Raw genomic sequence first — 13,619 nt, forward strand, 5'->3', positions numbered from 1 at the left:
CGGAATATCTTCCTTGGATGTCTGAGAAATATTTGGCTGTTCTATGAATTCTTTGCATTTCAACTTTTTGCAGTCGAGACGGTTGCTAATTGTCTCAAGAAACAGGAACCGATTTTTTTTTCTTTTTGAAAACGTTCGATATTCGATATTATACATTATCGCTCTGCAGTATCCAGTATCTGGCTTTATAACTAGTTTCACTGTTGCTGGAAGTGCTCGTTGCTGCTTTGCACTACTCGGCTTACAGGACATTCCGAGTGATGCATTGTGTTTGGAGTGCGAAGGTCCAACAGTTAGAACATATAGTATCTCCGTATCAAATGAATGATAGTTTTGTCTGCGCAAATCTCTTCCAGATCAGGTCTTTAAACAGTATTTTATAGCCAAGTTCATAGTTTCTCAGCATAAAAAGTAAAATCTCGCAGGACTGCACCAGAGGGGGTTGTGCTCCGCCGTACCGCATCCACTTGTTGACCCCATACCTCCAAACCTCCCATAGATACCTCAACTTGACCAGATCCGCAAGCTCTCAAATTAAAATTTATCGACTCGGATCGAAATTGTAACGCCATTCCCATGGCGGCACCACCTCGACATGCCACGATGCAGTCCATCAGCAATGGCGGCATAGCCCCAGGGACCGACAGACCACAGACACAGCAAACACAAGCCCAGCTATCACAACAGTCCCCTGGGCTACGTGTACCTTCCAATCGCAAGACCATCTACGACCGCCACCTAAACCGGAGTCGTAATGCAGAACTCAGCCGGGCGAGCTTCGCCTTTCTATTTGGGGAGATGGTCACATACGCCCAACGAAGAGTAACAGGTATCCAAGATCTCGAGAAACGGTAAGGCACAATCCACCGATTCAGACCTGGAATGCTCTCCCAGCCCTCCCAAGTCAATTACCGCCATATATCTACCCAACAGCATAGCTAACGACCCCTCCATCCAGGTTAAACGAACAAGGCTACCCCCTCGGCCTCCGCCTCCTCGACCTCCTCTTCTACCGCTCAACCTCAACCTCCTCCTCCGCCCTCTCAAGCTCCTCCACCTCCTCTTCACCCCCAAACCGACCCCTCCGCATCATAACCCTGCTGCACCTCATCCACGGACCCCTCTGGCGCCTCCTCTTCGGCCGCGCCGCAGATGCCCTCGAGCACTCTGTGTCCCCGGACACTCCCAACGAATACATGATCACTGACAATGACCCGATGGTCAACACATATATCAGCGCGCCCCGCGATATGAGCATGCTCAACTGCGCTGCTTATGTTGCCGGTATTATTGAGGGTGTATGTGATGGCTGTGGCTTTGAGACGAAAGTCTCGGCGCATAACCAGCCCACAGAACTCTGGCCTAGTCGGACAGTGTTTTTGGTTCGTTTTGGGGATCCGGTTATGGAGAGAGAGAAGGTGCTCGAGAGGGCGGGTGTTAAATAATGAGTGAGCTTGCATTTTGGGTTACTGGGTGGTTGGCACGTTGCAGGCTGATTGATGTGTGCTTGTTAGCGTGGTAGATCTGTGGCGTTTGAGATGCTATGGGGTGATTATGCAACTCTTAGTCTGCGACTGTTTGGTGGCACCAGCATTCCCTTCACGAAGTCATGCAAGTACAAGCCTGGATGGTGGATTTCTTAACTGTTCTTGCAATCTGCTGGATCTTGTACAAAAGTCCTCGATTGTCGACCAGCAGATATCATACAATACAAATTCCTCCAGGAGAGGATTGTTATATTACGTATATGTACATACACAGAAGAGTACTGGCACATTGGTTGCTCGAGATTCAGATATCAGAAGTAGATCTCACCATGCACCTGGTGATAGACTGGCGCCGTAACTCCGACATTCAAGCAGGATATCAACACTGTCCCTTCAGCACTGGGTGATCACGAACTCTCCACCCGCCGACGTTTCTCCCGATCATCATAGGGTGACGGACTCCGCTTCCGCCTCTCCCTAGACCGACTGCGCTCGAACCGACCCGAGTCTCTATTATCACGCCGGTCTCGCCGAGGCGACCTCGACCTCGACCTATGCCGTGGTCTAACAACACTGGCATTGGCACCCGTCGGTCCGCGATCCCCATCATCACCACCTCCACGACGATCAGGCATAAACCTCTCATCCGTAACACCCACAGGAGGCCCATCCCCCCTCCTCCTATTCTCCAACCCATCCCCAAACCGCCCCGTATCCTCAGACTTAAGATCCCTATAGCGCGTGCGGCCCTTCTTCCCAAGCTTCGTCATATCACGCACCTGCATGTACTGCGGCAACGTATCACGGTTGACATCATCCTCAAAGCGAGCCCCCATAAGCTCACGACGGTCCAACCCCTCCGCCTCAAGATCCCCACGGAAGAAAGCCCCCTTATGGAAATATCGCTGCATAAAGCCCGTCTGGCCGCGCGTAGCCTCGCGCTCCTCCTTCTGCTTCGCGATGAACTCGCTATCCTCACGCTCGCGCTCCTCAGCGGTAAGGTTCCGCCGACGCTCGACCTCTTCGCGCTCTTTCTCGCTCGCTTCGATCGCTTCGCGTGCGCGTTGCACGCGCTTCAGCTCCCGCAGTGTCCAGGCCGCTTTCTCGGCTTCGGGGTCTAGACCGTCTGTGTCGTCTATGGCTTCTTCGTCTTCGGCTTCGACGAGCTCGTCGTCGTCCCAGGCGCGGTTGGCGTTCGAGCGTGCTATCGCTTCTTTCTCCAGTTGGTCGCGGATTAGTTGGTCGGCTTTTTCTTGGCGCTGGGCGGCGCGCTGCGCTTCGGCTTCGGCCGCGCGTTCGGCGTCCGCTTGGGCTTTTGTCTGTCCGGCTGGTGTGGCTGTGTCGCGCTTGTCTTTTTTGATGAAGGTTGGTCGGATGAGCATGCGCCGCGGTGCTTCGTCTTCGGAACTACTCTCCTCTTCAGAGCTTTCTTCCTCTTCCTCCTCTTCTTCGTCTTCTTCTTCGTCCTTCTCCGGGGCGGATGTAGCCACGGTAGGTTTTAGTTCGTCGGTCGTAGGATGCGGTACTGCTTTCGGTGCGGGTGCCGGTGTAGGCTTGTCATCTTCTTCTTCGGTGACGAACCCTTCCTCGTCATCGTCTTCTTCGACTTTTGGGGCTGCTACTGCGGATGCTGGGAATGAGCTCGCTTTGGGCGCTTTTGCTCGGCGCAGTGCCTCGGCTCGTCTGCGCCGCTCTTGTTCTCGTCGCGCCTCGCGTTCAGCTTCGTCACCCTCCTCCTCTTCTTCCTCCTCTTCCTCGGATGAGGGCTCCTCTGCGACAGCTTTTCCAGGACGGTAGCGAGCAGGCCTAACGGGGTTTTTGGTCATCCCCCGGTGTGAGGAGGGGAGCGGAGGAGGCATTGTGGTCGGATGTGATGAGAGTGGAAGGTGGGTGGGTGTCGGTTATGTAGAGGGATGTAGAGCTCCGTTGCCTTATTTGCAGTTCAACGCCAGGAAATTGCGCCAGGGCTGTTCCGTAGTATGGTGTGGTGTGGACTGGTTGGATTGACGTATCCGGCTGAAGCTTTTGCTGGAGATTGATATGTGATCACGTGATGATATCGAGAAGCTACAGAAAGGCAGAAGTGGGAATTGACTGCGTCAACTCAGAGGAGGTGCTATTACACCTGGGTAAACTCTCCTCCGTCGGCGTATCCCAGAGCCAAATTCAAAATTAAAGTCACGTCCACATAGTACTGCCAGATATCCAGCTCAAAAACTGCATTTAGCCAGTCCATACTATTTAATCGCCACGTGACCACGCGTTTCCGCGCCTCGCGTCGGTCAACCTTACTTCTTCCCCGCCGATTCGATTCTCCAGCATCAATCACAGACGAACACCACCTTCAACACATTCAAATCACGACTCCTCAGCCCCAGTTAGGAAACTCCCGATACCCAAAAATGTCACTCCAAACCCCCCGCATCCTCCCCTCCCACCTCCACGCCTTCCACCCCTCCGGCTCTAGCTCGAACACCGTTCGTATACTCGGGACCGTCACCGCGCTCCACGGGAGCACCGGCACACTCACCTGCGGCAACAATGGCGATGTCACGCTGATTCTGAAGTCCGATGCGCGCTTGCAAGTCGGGAAACTGGTTGAGGTTGTGGGGAAGGTGGCTGATCTAGAGGGTGGACAGGTATGTTCAACATCGGTTCCGGAGGGATTTAGCCTTGATATTGGGAATTTTAGCTTTGTTGGTTATGTGAAGTGGAGGCTAATGCTTTGTGTATAGGGATACGGACTCCGTGTACTTGGCTCAACGGAGTGGGGTGACCCAGCTGATTGCGGTATGTTGAATGCCTTTCCTCTGCGAGGTTAATTGACCTTGAAACTGACGTGTGCGTATTGTGATTGTAGATTATAAGATCTACGAGAATGTTGTCAATGCCACGCATAAGTTCAAGACTATCTTCTACGAGTAATGGGTTGTGAGTTGAGGGATTTGAATATATGGTCGTCTTTCTGAGGGGCTTGTCTTGAGTCTGGTATGACTCTGCGATATACAAGCTCAAGGATGCTTGAACTCTGTCCGAGATTCGGACGTCGAAATGGAAGGCCAAGAGGACAGCCTTGTTTAGTCGTTGTGACATTATCAGTACCCTCCATTAGAGATTATGGAGCAGGTATCTGTTTAACCGGGCCTGGGATGTCGATGCTGTTACTGTGATTCCCCGGCTTTTGCGTTTTACATATGAGGTTATGATCTAAGCTTCTCGAAAATTCAAGATTTTACATTGAGCTAAACTTAAGTACGTGGGTGGTTGGGATGTATCTAAGTGACTACTACCTCTACGATGAAAGAGAATGTGATGAATGGGTCGTTTATCAAGTGACTATGGAGACCCAATGGTCAACCAGCTTCAAGAGAGAAAGCCCGGTTTGATTTGGTTGCCAACCTACATAGACCTCAACAATGTTGATATCTGTGAGCAGGTCAAGTACCGAGTCGCTACGGTACCCTCTCCCTACACTGTCTCGCGGGAGGTCTTTTATATGCTAACAAATGCGTTCCTTCCTAAAAGTGGACGGCCCTTTGCTCTTTCCCTTTTTACCTCTCAGGGTCACTGGTAGCAGGTGCCTAGACACAACTATAAATTTGTTGAGTACTCGTCAATGGAGTCTACGGCAAGCCAGGATGTGTTTATTATGGGGTTTTTTGATTTGGTTTAGTATTCGTACTATCATAAAAGCTACATAGGAAGGATATTATCATATTATCCTAACTAACTAGTATCGCCACTTCCATTTCAGCGGAATACACCCACCAAAAGACACAGCGAACGAAGTATCAGAGTCCATTCAAGGATACTCCAGGTCATCAGTTTGAAGAAACAAGGAAAGGCCAAAAATCTCAAGGTCGAAGTCAGGATCCGTTACCTGTATGCAACGAGATCAACCCGTAAACCGAACGCCGTCGCTAAAGAACAGCAAAAATAAAAAATAAAAGAATAAAAGAAGAAAGCATGTTTGAGTTGACATGTAGTATGCTCCCGGTCTTGGACAAGGGAGGTGGCCTATTGGCCTTCGGGTTCTTCACCAGCGGGCTGGCTCTTGGATACATCGGTGGTGAGAGCATCCGAACTGAAGAAGCCGGAGTCGGGAATGACAACATCGTTGAAATTGAAAGGGAGGAGGTCGGGGTTGAAGCTGTCTTTCTCATTGGGGTTGTCCGAGAAGAGAGCGGTGAGCAGCTCGTTGGCAGGAGTTTCGCAAGACCCAGCAGGGGAGACGTAGTCCGCTGGAAGCCACTCCGCCCAGTTGTCACCGCCGAATTTGTCGTTCTCCATGTCGAAGAAAGCATCAGTCTTGTCGGCGTCATCGAAGATATCGAGCATCATGCCATCGAGAGACTGGAAGGTTTCCGGAAGACTGTTGTCGGCAGGCTGTAATGCCAAAGACTGTTGTTTAGCCGGGGACTTCTGTTGCCGCGGTGACGACTGAGGACTTCCGTGGATTGATTGGATACGCTGCAGGCGCTCTGCGGAGAGTCGAGCTGGAGACATAACCGAGCCTAGATCCTTGCGTTTGTTGAGGCTTGGAGAGTTCGCAGGGAAAGACAAACGCTTGTCAATAGCGTTGATCCGCGGGTTCCGTCGACGAGGAGTAGGGCTTGCTGAATCAAATCCAATGGAAGGGCTTTCGAACAGATCATCAAGGTCATCACCCGGGGTGGGTGCAATGTTCTCCTTCAGCTGACCCGGCTTGTCATCCTTCGTGGAGGCAATGCGAGGGCTGCGACGTGGGGAGCAGTTGTTCACCATAGAAGAATCAAGCTCCTTCAGAGGCCCATCATTCTGGGAAATTTGGAAAAGTGACCTTCTCAAAGGCTTGGGGGTGTGACTGTTGCCATCCGCCATCGGAGCAGAGCGGGATTTTGCACGGCTCATTGGGCTAGACTTAGTGGCGCGTGCGATAACCTCTCTGGCGTCCTCCTTAGACCAACGGCGTCCTGGGGTATCAAACGTCCCTTCCGACTCGGCACTGGTACCTCGAGCAGACTCGTTAGGCGAATAATCCGGTTCGCCGTCATCGTCATCATCCATCTGCGGAGTCTCCCCGTCAGGATGAACAGAAGACGCCTCAGTAGGTGCTGGAGAAGAAGCCGAAGATTTCTTCGGTGCGGCCTTACTGCGAGTTCTGGCAGCAGGACAGGACTTGGCCTGGCCCTCCCCGCGGTTCCTCGAAGGACGCTTTTTGTTGTTCTTTTTGGCCGGCTTTGGGGCTCCTGGCTTGGTCCATTTGTCTTCCGGGCGCATTTGTTTGAATTTGTGGAGCCACAAACCACAAGGATTGCAGAAGGTCATCTGATCCCAATCACTATCGTCCTGCTCAAGAGCCTTTTTGTAGATCTTGAAACATTGCACTTCACCCTTGGCGTTTCGGTCCACCGCCTCCCAGTAGAGCATGGGGGAAGACTTCATCATATCTTCTGCAAGGCTCTCGCCGCCCTTTACCGTTTTGACCCAGGCCCTCCGCCAGCTGGCGGTTTCGATGGAGCCACAATTCTCGCAATACGGGGGGATTAAGCCGTTGAGAATAGCATTGTCCAGACGTGCTTTGATGTTTTTGGGAACTGGCTTGGCTCCCTGCTTCTGCATTGACTTTGGCTTCGACGGTTGCTTTGACTGCTTGGTGCTGGAAGTAGCTGTCTCACACGGCATGAAAGTGACATCCAAGGGCCCAGCAGAGCGAGGAGGAATAATGGGGTCACTGGCAGGGATTGCACGAAACAGTTGGGGGACTTCATTGTGGAATATCTGTGGCGCCGGGGCGAGCGGTTTTGGTGCCAATCTTTGCGTGCCAGAGCTCGAAGAAGGTCTTGATGCGGTAGCTGTGGCAGGACGGGATGCGGGACGGGATTGTGCTGGCCGAGAAGGGGCAGCACGAGATATCGGTTGCGGCGCTTGCTTTGCAACCTGCTCCGTTGGATTATCATCGACGGGGAGAGGATCATTGTTGGTTCCCTGGGCAGCACTGACCATGCTCACCGGAGAGCTTGCCTGCACGGTAGCGCGAACAGAGCACTTGTCCCGGGTTATCCCACGAGACACTTCCATTCTGGGATCATCTAGTGGAATAACGGCGTCATCATCCATGATTTCATCCGGTCCTGCACTCATGAAGCCGGAGTCATTGTCCAGAGACATCGTAGGCAAGACAGGGCTTGACCTATTGGGCAACCGGCTATCGAAAACTGGAGGTGATGATGGCATGTTGAAGGATGGCTCAAAGAGACCCTGGTAGCGAGTATCCTCAGGAGAGGGACCGCCAGCGTCTGTGGTAGGGATATCATCGCTCATACAGTACGGAGAAGTATACTCAACAGGACACGAGGCAATGCTCATACTCGACGACTCCCGCAACAAGCTGCCCGTGGGTCGGTTTCGACGGGGGAAATCAGACGGTCGAGATATGGGGGTAGGTGGACGGACGGGCTCTTCGTGGGAATGCTCGGCCGTGAGCGCAGGGTTCACCGGGGTTGGGCGGTGGATTCGTACAGAGGCCGCCGTGCTGGCTGCAACCCGAAGTGAACTTGGTTGTCTTTCGATGTTCATGCCTGACTTTCCGGGCCAGTTTGCTTGATACACTTTGGCCCTCTTCCGGGCCGGGGCCTCCGTTGATTCTTCATCACCGCTGCCGTATCCTGACTGGATAGACCCTCTTCGAATGTTGCTTTGTGAGACGTGTGAAAGCTGGGTCTGGTTGTCGCAGTCCCGCATAGAGGCGCTTGAGGACGGGCGAATCATATCGCTATGGGGAATGCTCTGCTTGGGGTAAGATTGATGATGAGCTGGTGTTCGACATCCACCAGGTGTTGACACTCGACTGCCGGCGTATGAGTGTGAAGGCGATACCGAACGGACCGATCCATTGTGGTGGAATGTAGCGAACTCTCGTGGCGTGGAGCCTTCGCTCAAGAGCTGGTGGAATCTCTCAATTCCAGATTGATGTATCGGAGATCCGACATTGTCGTTGTGGCTTTGGCTCCTTGAGGGTTCCATGAGGACAGGGGTTTGACGAACAAAACTTGCCCATGATTGTGTGTCAAATTCGCCTGAATTGCCATTAGCCGATGTCCGATGCTTCTGCATCCTCACAAAGTACTCACTCTGAGTAACCGTTGGGACAGGCACCAGCCGAAGTTTGACCTCCAACGTCTCTTGAGCACCTTTGGAGAAAAGACCGCTGAGAGGGCTCTTGCAAACTCGACCAGTAATCATGGTCTTCGACTGGTGGTTGGGTGTCTCGGTTGTCGATGAGAAGGTGGCCAGCACCGCAGAAAGCATGCCTTGGCCAACAAGAGGGGTCTCGAATTCGGAATAGTCGTAGGCATAGACGGTATAATCCTTTCCTAATTGACCGACAAGCTCCGGGCTGAACAAGGAAATGCGTGAGTATGCTATTATGGTCATCCGGGGATAAGGAAGTCAAACCTAGCAGAGACAATTGCCTGGATGCATGTTTTCAACTCGATCACCCCAACCGGTGTGTTCTCGTCCAGAAAGGCTGTTTGGATGTCAAGCACGTGTGGCCACCGAGCCAGGCAATTGGTCTTATTTTCGTTGTCGAATGTGTAAAGAACTTTCACTGCAGGATAACCATGATTAGTTGCCACTCAACTGCCCTCGTTAGAACGGTAGTGGGAAACATACGCCTCATAGGGCGGACATCGATACCGTCCTGAGATTCCATCTCATCAGACTTTGTTTGCCCACCATGCAAGATGGTGGATCAAATTCTGGGGTTGAAATTAAGAATAGAAGGCCAAGGTCTTCCAGTATAATCGAAGGTATGAGAAACGAGGTCCGAGAATGTTGACAGGTAGAAAGAGGGGGGGCGCAGAGAGAGAGAGGATTAAAGAAAGCCCTTTCACTCGAGATCGGGAATGAACCAGGAGGTATTAGCGAGCCAGCCGATCAGCAGTGCATATCTGGGATGTCGTCGGCCGGGAGAATAGACGGGTTATGCAGGAGGTAGTGGAGGGGTCTTTTTTTCTGCAGGGCTGGAATGTTAGCTAACTATTGATTTGCATGTCCTAGAGGGAAAGCGTAGGCACCAGAAAATGAAAAGCCAATTCTTACCAATTAAACAGGAATAACCAGCAATAGTCTCTCCACTAGCTCTGCGCGAGCAGACAGAAGTGGAAGAGGGAAAAGTGAGGAAGGGATGAAGTTAAGAAGCCTTGCATGCGCGGGTCAAAGCTATCTCGAAAGATCTCCAAACAAGCGTGACGCGACGTGACTGCAGCCAATCGCGACCTCGGGAAATGGCTGGGAATTGATTCCTGATTTCTAATAGGTGCCTGAATAGTAAGGTGTTAACTCTTTTCCCTCAGGTGTTCGAGAGAATTTTGCACGTGACTTGAGCTCTCCGCCAACTTCAACTGTCAGCTGCATCGACGGCATCTCTTGACCTCAACGACCTTTTTATGCCCACCATGTCAGCCGTTCCCGAACCCCAGATCCAGTATGTTACTCTATCAATGACTCATAGCTCTGTATATGACCAATCAGCTAACAAGCCAAACAGAGACCTTCTGAACAAGCCGAAGAGCGAGCTCACGTACGTCCACCCGTTACATTGAATTTGCTTCCCTCCCTTCCCATGCGCTCTTTCTCGTTCTGAGTCATCCATGGTCCCTTGACCTCGGAGTTTCTGCCTGATTCTCGGGCTTGCGGGGTTTTCTACGACGCCCGCATCTCGGAAACTTGCGACCGACATCTTCACATTCTTACGCAAACTGCGCAATGTACATTAGAAGAAGAAAAAAACTAATCTTGCATCTTGCATCTAACAGGGAATATGAGGTCGCTCTCGTCGAGGAGCACGAGCTCACCGCCGGTCCTCTGTCTCTCCTGCAGACCGCCACCCGCACTCACACCCAGGTTCTGATCTCCTGCCGAAACAACCGCAAGCTGTTGGCCCGTGTCAAGGCTTTTGACCGACACTGCAACATGGTTCTTGAGAATGTCAAGGAGATGTGGACCGAGAAGCCCAAGGGTGCCAAGGGCAAGGGTGTGAACAAGGACCGTTTCATCAGCAAGATGTACGTACACCACACCGTGAAGGAATCTTCGTCACCCTGTTCTATCTTTGAAGCAGTCTAACCTTATTGCCTCATCTCTAGGTTCCTTCGCGGCGACTCTGTCATCCTCATCCTGCTCAGCTGAGCGTTTCATCACATTTTTCTCGCGCACACTTCGATCCCCACGTTGACATGATCTTGATATCTTTGATCTGCGGGATGGTCGATATCCTGCTATTTGCACAGCATCTCAGACCCGTGAACAATTTCCATGGGCGAGTCATCATGTAATCGATCTCGATACCCTTTTTCTCTTTTTCCCCTCACATCCCGCTTTTCCTCCCTTGCTTCTGGCCCCCGCCAGAACACAATTGACCGATGCTACCACTGTCTTGATTGGTATGGTTCCTTATCCCAAGGTAACCGTTGCATGCACCAGATTATTCTGAATTGATCTTGTCATGTTTTGATCTTCGGGGATATGGACTTAAAAAAAAACCTGTTGGCGTTCAGTTCTTTGCGCGGGCTGCTAGACCCGTTGTTTTTTGTAGAGGGAATCCTCGGGCGGCGTCAACCTGGAGCAGAGATGGTTAGGAATAAATGTTATAGAAAGATTTCATCAGACCTCGGTAGATCGTAACCTAGTAGACTACCTAGGTACCTTCATAGATCTTGTCCATATTCCCTCCGCGCTCTTCATCCTGGAATGTCTCACTCTTGCATGTTAGGGCTCATGTGACCCCAGCCCCAGAAAGATAGATTATTATAGCATATTCTTCGCCATCTACTGAGCACTAAAAACAGCCATTGTATCAACCAAATAAAAATATCATTATCATAAATGACCATATCAAGCTATATCAAGACACAACCATGAACAAGAAAAAAAAACGAAACAGGGTGGCGAGATATGTCGCTATGAATACAAAAACCACACATCCATCACACCCCAATCCCACACCTAAACACCCTCCGCAAGGCCGGTCAAGAACTCCGACAACCCAAAAGCCCCAGGATCAGGAACCTTCCCAATCCACTGCCCCTCCCCACCAACATAAACACTCCTCCCAAGACTCGCCTTCATAGCCTTCGTCGACTCAGTCCCCTGCTGCGCCGCCGCCGCAGCAACCCTAACATCCCCCGTCTCAAGCAACGAATCCACAAACGGCGCAAGCGCATCAATAAGCGTCCGATCACCGGGCTTGGCAGGCGTGTATTTCCCCAGAGCCGCGAAAGAAGACTTCAACGCCTTCGCCCACACCTCTGTCGTGATGGGCGTTGGCGAGGACGGGTTCTGCGCCTGTAGGCCGTGGGCTAGTGCGTTTAGGAAAATCGCATAAATCGCGCCCGATGTCCCGTCCATGACGTTCTCGACGACGGTTACGATTTGTGCTACCGTGCCGACGATGTCGTTTGTTAGGGGTGGGTTTGCGTTGAGGAGATTTTGGATGGCTTCGGCGCCGCGTTTTAGGCCGATGCCGCAGTCGCCGTCGCCGACGATTGTGTCGTAGCGGGTTACTTCGGGTTCGGCGTTGATTACGCGCTGGAGGCCGGCGCCCAGTACTTTCTTGAGGATTGTCGGGTCGACTGTTGTTGGTTAGATTTTGGATGTTGGAACAGACCGAGGGGGTTGGTGTGATGGGGTAAAAGAAACTTACGCTGTAGGTTGCTGTGGATGTCTTCAGCTAGATTGGAGTTCTTCAGATCGACCGGGTCCGCATTAAGGTTCTTTTCCCAGGTAGAGGTATTGATGGGCGCAGACCAGCCGACCGCCTCAGCGGGTGCATCGAGCAGCTCAAGCATAGTGGTTTTCACGCCGAGACCCGGGTCAACCAGCTTCATCAACGAGATACTGAATCCGAGGCCGTTCAAACTGGTCAGGAAAGTACCCTGGATCACGCGGACCATGTTGACCTGGTAATCGCGCTTGAGCTGGCGATAGACTTCGTCCGTGATACCGGCCAACTCGAGCGGGCTGACGCCGCCGAGATTGTTGATTAGCAGCACGAACTCGTCTTCCGGCTTGCGGGTGACGTAGCAGCGGTCTGGGTCGTTGTGGTCGAGTAGCTGGAGCAACATGCCCTGCACCAACTCGACGAGGTCGAATTTCACGCGGTGCGAGCCCGGCTCGTTGTGGATTCCCATGCCGACTTCGACCTCGCCGTGCGGGATCGTGTCTTCGGGAACACCGCGGCCTGGCACGTGGACGTGTTCCAGCGATGATCCTAGTGAGACTAAGTTTGCGTTGGCTAGCTGAGCTAGAGCGTAGACGTCTTCCAGGGAGCCGCTGCGGATGATGTTAGTATTTATTTGCCGGTAAAAGAAGTATAGCATGTAAAAACATTGCGATAGTATCGACTCACCCAGCCTCAGCCAAAGCACCAACCATCTTCAGAATCAATACACCACCGCCAATACCGCGACGACCGACCTTCCCACCCTTCGAACGACCGACGCCGACATCATCATTGATAGCGAAGAATTCCGTCTTGATACCAGCAACACGGGACTTCTCCGTCGCCATACCAAAGTTCAGCACATCGCCGGTATAGTTCATGGGAAGGATCAGCACGCCGTTATCGGTGGGGACACGATCGATCACCGCTCTGCGGATCTGCTCGGCAGATGGTGAGGCAAAGATCGTACCAGCGACCGAAGCATCGCAGAGCCCTTGGCCGACGAAGCCGGCAAATGCGGGTTCATGGCCGGAACCGCCGCCGGTCACGATGGAGACTTTGTTTGCTTTGCGGGGTGCATCGGGACGGCGGAAGATGATCTTGTTCTGTCGGTCCAGAGCCAGAGATGGGTTTGTGAGGGTAAGCGAGTTAAGCGCAGTGAGAACCAAGTGGTTGGGGTCGGAGAAGAAATGTTTGGCTGGCAAACGGTCAGATTTGTGGGGAAGATCTGGAGAGGGTGGAGCGTACTCTGCATTGTTGATCAAAAAAGTGGACAGTTTCGACTAGCGGATTATGTTGTATATGAGATTTTTGGACTTTGGAATCCAGGAAAAAAAAGAAGAGAAGATCACAGATTTTTGATCCGGGGACTTGGGGGGAGGGTATAAATGTTTCTCCAAATCCAAGTTACTTCCAAGTAATTCCAA

General features: G+C 52.1%; 6 protein-coding genes across 6 annotated transcripts; 3 read left to right on the plus strand and 3 right to left on the minus strand.

The window, feature by feature from the left end:
• Window positions 1-576: 576 nt before the first annotated feature.
• N7525_007454 (trafficking protein particle complex subunit 5) lies at window positions 577-1,445 on the plus strand (the record flags this gene model as incomplete). Its single annotated transcript, XM_002567854.1, has 2 exons — window positions 577-851; window positions 959-1,445. 2 exons carry the CDS (start codon window positions 577-579, stop codon window positions 1,443-1,445), a joined length of 762 nt encoding a protein of 253 aa, XP_002567900.1.
• A 449-nt stretch (window positions 1,446-1,894) lies between these two features.
• On the minus strand, window positions 1,895-3,346 carry N7525_007455 (microfibrillar-associated 1 family protein; the record flags this gene model as incomplete). Its single annotated transcript, XM_002567855.1, has 1 exon — window positions 1,895-3,346. One exon carries the CDS (start codon window positions 3,344-3,346, stop codon window positions 1,895-1,897), a length of 1,452 nt encoding a protein of 483 aa, XP_002567901.1.
• A 543-nt stretch (window positions 3,347-3,889) lies between these two features.
• Window positions 3,890-4,412, plus strand: N7525_007456 (putative ssDNA binding protein Ssb3; the record flags this gene model as incomplete). Its single annotated transcript, XM_002567856.1, has 3 exons — window positions 3,890-4,126; window positions 4,223-4,277; window positions 4,348-4,412. The coding sequence occupies 3 exons, from the start codon at window positions 3,890-3,892 to the stop codon at window positions 4,410-4,412; spliced, it is 357 nt and encodes a 118-aa protein (XP_002567902.1).
• Window positions 4,413-5,504: 1,092 nt separating this feature from the next.
• On the minus strand, window positions 5,505-9,183 carry N7525_007457 (putative GATA transcription factor (Ams2); the record flags this gene model as incomplete). Its single annotated transcript, XM_061214108.1, has 4 exons — window positions 5,505-8,545; window positions 8,600-8,865; window positions 8,925-9,078; window positions 9,144-9,183. 4 exons carry the CDS (start codon window positions 9,181-9,183, stop codon window positions 5,505-5,507), a joined length of 3,501 nt encoding a protein of 1,166 aa, XP_061068539.1.
• A 736-nt stretch (window positions 9,184-9,919) lies between these two features.
• N7525_007458 (mRNA splicing protein SMD2) lies at window positions 9,920-10,673 on the plus strand (the record flags this gene model as incomplete). Its single annotated transcript, XM_002567859.2, has 4 exons — window positions 9,920-9,957; window positions 10,021-10,053; window positions 10,289-10,537; window positions 10,619-10,673. 4 exons carry the CDS (start codon window positions 9,920-9,922, stop codon window positions 10,659-10,661), a joined length of 363 nt encoding a protein of 120 aa, XP_002567905.2. The 3' UTR covers window positions 10,662-10,673.
• Window positions 10,674-11,477: 804 nt separating this feature from the next.
• On the minus strand, window positions 11,478-13,447 carry N7525_007459 (uncharacterized protein; the record flags this gene model as incomplete). Its single annotated transcript, XM_061214109.1, has 4 exons — window positions 11,478-12,103; window positions 12,175-12,803; window positions 12,880-13,390; window positions 13,441-13,447. The coding sequence occupies 4 exons, from the start codon at window positions 13,445-13,447 to the stop codon at window positions 11,478-11,480; spliced, it is 1,773 nt and encodes a 590-aa protein (XP_061068540.1).
• Between the last annotated feature and the right edge of the window lie 172 nt (window positions 13,448-13,619).

This window comes from Penicillium rubens (genome assembly GCF_028828025.1).
Source record: "Penicillium rubens strain IBT 27055 chromosome Unknown utg000003l_segment0_segment0, whole genome shotgun sequence".
Classification (NCBI taxonomy): Eukaryota; Fungi; Ascomycota; class Eurotiomycetes; order Eurotiales; family Aspergillaceae; genus Penicillium; species Penicillium rubens.